The sequence below is a fragment of the Nannobrachium achirus genome (assembly GCF_963921795.1).
Source record: "Nannobrachium achirus genome assembly, chromosome: 17".
NCBI lineage: Eukaryota > Metazoa > Chordata > Actinopteri > Myctophiformes > Myctophidae > Nannobrachium > Nannobrachium achirus.
In genome coordinates, this window is record NC_137824.1 from 28,831,312 (window position 1) to 28,837,311 (window position 6,000).

General features: G+C 41.5%; 1 protein-coding gene across 4 annotated transcripts in view; it reads right to left on the bottom strand.

Annotated features, from left to right (window-relative positions):
- Nucleotides 1–5,555, bottom strand: part of rab28 (RAB28, member RAS oncogene family) — a 41,485-nt gene extending 35,930 nt beyond the window's left edge. For 3 of the 4 annotated variants that reach the window (XM_080746149.1, XM_080746147.1, XM_080746150.1), the window contains exon 1: nt 5,112–5,315. In XM_080746149.1, coding sequence (XP_080602275.1) covers nt 5,112–5,186 — 75 coding nt within the window. In that variant the 5' untranslated portion in view covers nt 5,187–5,315. Of the gene's footprint in view, nt 1–5,111; nt 5,316–5,528 lie in introns of those variants that run through there. The other variant, XM_080746148.1, reaches the window with a different exon arrangement.
- Between the last annotated feature and the right edge of the window lie 445 nt (nt 5,556–6,000).

The window sequence follows — 6,000 nt, forward strand, 5'->3', positions numbered from 1 at the left end:
GTTACCAATGATAGCGCTGCCGGGAAATGAGGGAAGTTCCAGTGAAAAAAAAAGAAAACAGTGGGAGAAAGAAGAGAGAGAGAGAGAGAGAAGAAAACCGACAAGCAGTCCATGTCGATGTGACGCAACCCAAATATGTTTCAAATGATGCAAGATGGAGCTCATTCTTGCAGAATGAATGCCATAAAAAAAACTATGCATTCTTTCATTTTATTTCTCGTGACAGCCTTAATAAAAGATCACCATTGTGAAATCGTGATTAATTGTTGTATAAATGAGGAATTAAACATGAAAAAAAAAAAAAAAGATATATAGGTAATTGGTTGCATAAAATCATAGATGCTGGGGCACTCCACCACTTTTCAACCTATGTTCATATAATTGGTCCTCACTCAAAAATAGCTTTTTTTCTTTTTTTTTTTTTCTTCTCAGAGGAGGGCTGTGGGCAGGTCAGAAACCCATCGTCTTGTGACATCATCGATTGCCAATCCAGCTTATAGAAACTGCAGGCTTTCTATTCCTGAAAAGTTGCAATTTTAAAGTGGAAGCCATTGTCGCGATAATAAAAATCTAAATATTTTTTTCTAAAATATTGATTACAATTTTTTTGGGGGGGAAATGATGATGTCACAAGACGATGGATTCTGAACTTCCCACAGCTCTCCTAGGAGACTTGGACTGAGTAGATAGGACCTATTATATGAAGACAGGTTGCAAAGTGGTGAACTACTCCTTTAAGAACGATATCCATAATCCTTGAAAGAAGATATTCAGAAAAAGAAAAACACTGACTGATTTCAAATCTAGTTGAAAAAATATGGGCAATGGTGGACAGGACACTCGGCTAGGCCTTGCAAACCAAAATGCTAGCATATGAGCCTCCATATTTTAAAAACACCTCGCTCAGGTGGACAAGCCTTCAGTTCACACATCTCCTTATATTTCTGAATGGACAACCAACCACAAGCACAAATACCACCAAAAAACGGTCCAAGAAAAACTGATCCGATTGCAATTTGCTCAGTAAATTGACATTAATAAGGGGGGGAAATTGCATTCAAGATGTTAGTCAGTGGTGCCTAGTCAAAACGGGTGGGTGTGGGTAAGGGGCCCTCCTGTTTTCTGCCCAAAACAGACAAGCAGGTAAGTCATTCAGACAGTGATGAACGGACACCTGGCAGCAGTAAGACGGGGGGGGGGGGGGGGGGGGGGGTTATTAATGTAGCGTATCTACTGGGAACTGAGTTGTGTGTGTTCTCTGCCCATTCCCCACACCACCATCCGTCTGCCCCCTCCCACCCCAAAAGACTTCAACCTTCCAGAATAAGAACATTCTTTTTTTCTACCTCTCATTGGGTGTCTCCATTACTGCTACGTTCATTTTCTCTCTCCCACAGGAAGGAGGACAGATTACCTTCGAAAAGTTGAAGTTGAAAGCATCTTAAAAGAAGGCCTTAATGTTCACACACTCAATCTTTTGAGGATTCAAAGATTCACTGAAAAGGAAACATAGCTATATTCAGTATATTGTCATGACACCTCATTGCAAAACAAGCACTGTGTGTGGTGTGGTGTGATGCTGTTACTATGAAAGAAAAGTCTGATTATGGGGTGTAGGTGAAGCCTGCAGTAGCTATATATGTATCTTTTAAATGTTCCTAACCAGGAATAAATAAACTAATAGCGCCGAACAGCCTAAAGCCTAATGTATACTTTGTTGTACGGCCATTTCACATGGTGAAAATAATAATAATAATAATAATAATGAATAACTCGCTGTAAATTAAGGATATTAGGGCCACGTTCCAACATATTCAAATCATTGCAAGTGACATAAGATCAATTCTGAAGCTGAGCTATCCCCTCTAATGCAGGTTTAGACAGGCAAAACAACATCACCTATGTAGATAATGCAAACCTAGTTTCTAAAAATGGAGAATGATGGCAAACTGCTTAAATTACTTAACGGAAGGTATTTCTGTGCCTTGCCTAAACTATGTTGAGTGAAAAAAATAAAGGTTGGTCAAACAAAAAAATAATCTAGCCTGACATACCCTAATTCAGGCTCATCTTTGCTACGATATCATACAATAAATGCACGGAAAGTCTTGCAGGACATACTACAGGTCTCTTGGTTAGCGAGAAGTTTTACTTAACCTGACGGAAGTACCGGTAGGCTATGGGCACGGTCACACCAAAGTATGATTTCCAGCTGATAAACTCTTTTTGTGCACGGCTGACTAAAAACACAGAGAGCGCATTCTGTCCCAAAGCCTGTGATGCACCTGTCACTCACTTCCAAGACCCTCCCTGTATCGTCCGTTGACTCACCCGATTGAACAGAGGGGGAAAACCGGCATCTACGTGGAGAATGTATCTGCCCATGCAGAAATCCTCTACTGGCATGAAACTGCTCCATTCCCATTGAAATACATGGGCGGAATGGGGAATCCACTCTCATACTGTAGGTACTTTGTTGTGACCGTGCCCTAAATCCCCTTTCCCTTATATGCTCAATCAAATAACAAAACAGCTTTTTCTCAGATGGGTTGTCCTGACATTATGTCCCCAAATGGGGCTAGGGTCTCACTGTCTGACAAAGTAGAAGTGTGTAACACAGAACCAGAAAACAGGATGATCAAACTGTAGTCCTCTTAATCAATTGTTCTAGTCTAAGTCCTAATAGGTGCATAAAGGTTTATTTATTTACAAGCCACAGCAGCAGTATTTAGCAAGACCCTGGTCCGGTACTACGAGTAAATATGTATACGATCTTCTTCTTCTTTCTTACGGATGGACATCAGAATCGGCCAATATAAAAAATCGGCAGGTATGATATCAAACCGGCCGCATCGGTGACCGGCAGGTCACTGACATAAATACCGGTTTTATGCCGATTGTGTCTATGGCACTGCACAGCATGATGCTCTGGTCTGTGACTAAAGTAAACATTAGCAAGTAGCAGCCAGTCTACTAGTGGCAGCCTACAGAATACAGATGGTGCTGATTACCTTTGCAATGTAAGGATATATTCCATAATCCTGTGTCAATGTCGTCTCCAAAAAGAAGGAGAAAAAAAAGCATGCGTCACCTGCTTTCCTCCTGTACTATTGTGATTGATTTGGCATTAGTTTTCTTCTAGCTTATTGGTACTCAAATTGAAGTATGTCTTGTAGGCCTACTTGGCCTGAAAAAAAGGGTATTGGAGCAACCCTATTTTCTAGTTATTAGCTAAAGAAATCAGTAGCAGAAAAATCGGTTTTGGCAGGTCAGACCTTCATAAAACCGGGGGATCGGTATCGGCCAAGAATTTTGCAATCGGTCCATCTCTAATAACAAAAACTAGAAAGATGCAATTGTGGGATATTGCAAGTGTGATTGCCATGACGCGAGTCATGTGGAATCTGCTGGGTAATGAAATCCGTCTTACCATTTATATTAGATATTGTGATGTCAAGTGAAGCATGAACAAAACTTCACTTTTCCTTTGTGCAGCCACCCAACCCGGATAATATCACTCAGAAAGGTTACAACACTCAGGTTGACTTTGCTAGGGAAAAATTCTCTGACCCAACATAAGAGTGTGTTGCCTATGGCAAACATACTAACTATGGAGCTTGTACAAAAACCCTAACCTGGCTACTACTGAATCATACATCAGTTGTTCTGGATAAGAGCATCGGCTAGCCTACAGGTTTACAATTAATTGATAAATATTCAAATTTTGGATGTACACATCCAGGATTAAAGAAGATGACACTAGCTCTATAAATCTGCATTATGTCGATAAACTCAACTAGGTAGACACCATTGACACACATACCACCACCCTTGAAAGCACTGGCACTGCAGGTGACCCTCTCAACAGCACATGCAACATGGATTAGGGACCAGGTACGTTTAATAGGTTTAGAAGACAGGATTTGTGTCAGATTTAAATCTAGTATGCTATCGCTGAGGCTTAGGTTAAACTTGTAGTGGGAAAACTACAGCAATTAACTTCCTGATGTACAAATCAAATTAATCATATGATCGTTAACATTGTGCTACTTCTGTCCTGTCGACACTACAAACTGCAGCCCTGACATTTCAGTTAACTCTACACACGAGAGACACATTAACTAGATGTATTAAAGAAAGACAGCGGCTGTTTTTGGCACCAAAAGAATAAAACTAAGTTAAACACACTGACTTATGTAGAAAATACCCGTAAACGGGTTAGCATTTAGAGCCACAGATGCTTAACTGCACTTATTATATGTGTCACTTAATAGTGACACACAAGTTTGCACCTGCAGTGGAGCATTTGTAGCACCTAACGCATGACCTGGGTCCTTGAGGGAGTTTCAGGGGGTCCCCAGTTGTAGTTAGGATCCAAATGGACCCTTGTGGGTATGAAGCTCAGAGTGTACAAATGAGACATTGTTTTTACAATATAAATTGTGGTCTCAGAGATAGATATGCCATTAAATGGGGGTCCGTAGCCCTAATGCATGTCAAACTGGGGGTCCTTGAAATTGAAATGGTTGAGAATCGTTGCTATAGAGCTGTAAAAATGTTCTCTTGTGGGGGTACCCTGGCAAATGTTTTCAAATGGGGGTCCACGGCCTAATAAGTGTCAATTTGGGGGTCCTTGACATCAAAAAGTTTGAGAACCAACCACGTCCAATGCTCTATGATGCCAGCACTGCAGCCAGGCAGCTAGCTTATAGCCAATAGCCATGATAGCGTCGAGCCGCCGTAGCTAACATTATAGCGTCGGTCTCCATGGTGACCAGAAAGGCTGCAGGCTTTTATATCGTCGTCACTCACAAATAATGACATTTTAAACCGTTTAATCGACAACGTTTCTTCCTTTGAAAATAGACACGCATTTGTCAAGCGAGATAAGAGCGGTCACTTCACAAAAAAAATATACGTTTTTCAATTTGAAATGCGATATTGTATTTAGGTCAAGCGATCACTCATCGTGAGTCGTGCGACAAAGATACGTTCGAACGCGACATTTTGCTGAAGCGACACTCGTCGTGAGAGCAAGTAAAGATTATTGATTAAAGTCTCTTTTCCGTGGATGTGTTGTTCACACTGTTGTCACACTGTGATGTCCTCACCTTCCCAGACGCACCATCTCCGATCACTACTATTTTCAGCTGTCGGTCGTGGCTGTCCTCTTCAGAGTCCGACATGACGGCGTTAAACTATGTAGTGCCACTGTGTTGCACCGACAAAAAAACACAAAACAAAAACACATAAAGAAGTTACAAGTTGTTGAATGTAGTCGGTTAGTCTGATGGATTAAATGAACACACGCCAGACGCCATTTTGACTCTGCACTGCAGCATGATCCATTCACGCAGACACGCACACACACGGTGAAAGAAAATAACATGAACACGTCTACTACCCCAGAGCACGGACAGAGACCACGGCATGACATCTGAGAGTCCACTGAATGCAGCTATCGGTTAATATTTTAATCTATTCCGACTTAAAAGAGAACATTTTACATATTAAATGAAATCGTTTACCGCTAGCTTACTGCCATGGACCCGTCCTACCATGACGCGATGCCGTTGCTATGGCAATACAGGTCAAGGTTTGAGCATTAAAACAAAAACAAACAAAAAAGAAAAACCCTTATTATAGCCGTGCCTTTCTCCCGATTATGATGACAATAAATCAGATTATGTTTAAATAATGATTATGAAAAAATAAAAAGCAAGCCAATAAGCCTGAGCAAGGTGCCCCTGGCCCTCATGCGCACACACGCACGCGCGCACGCGCGCACGCACACACACACACACACACACACACACACACACACACACACACACACACACACACACACACACACACACTCTCTCACACACACACACACACACACACACACACACACACACACACACACACACACACAACCATGCCGTCATCGTCATCATCATCATCATCATCATCATCATCATCATCTTGTGTTCTTTTTAAGCTTGACAGGAAAAGATG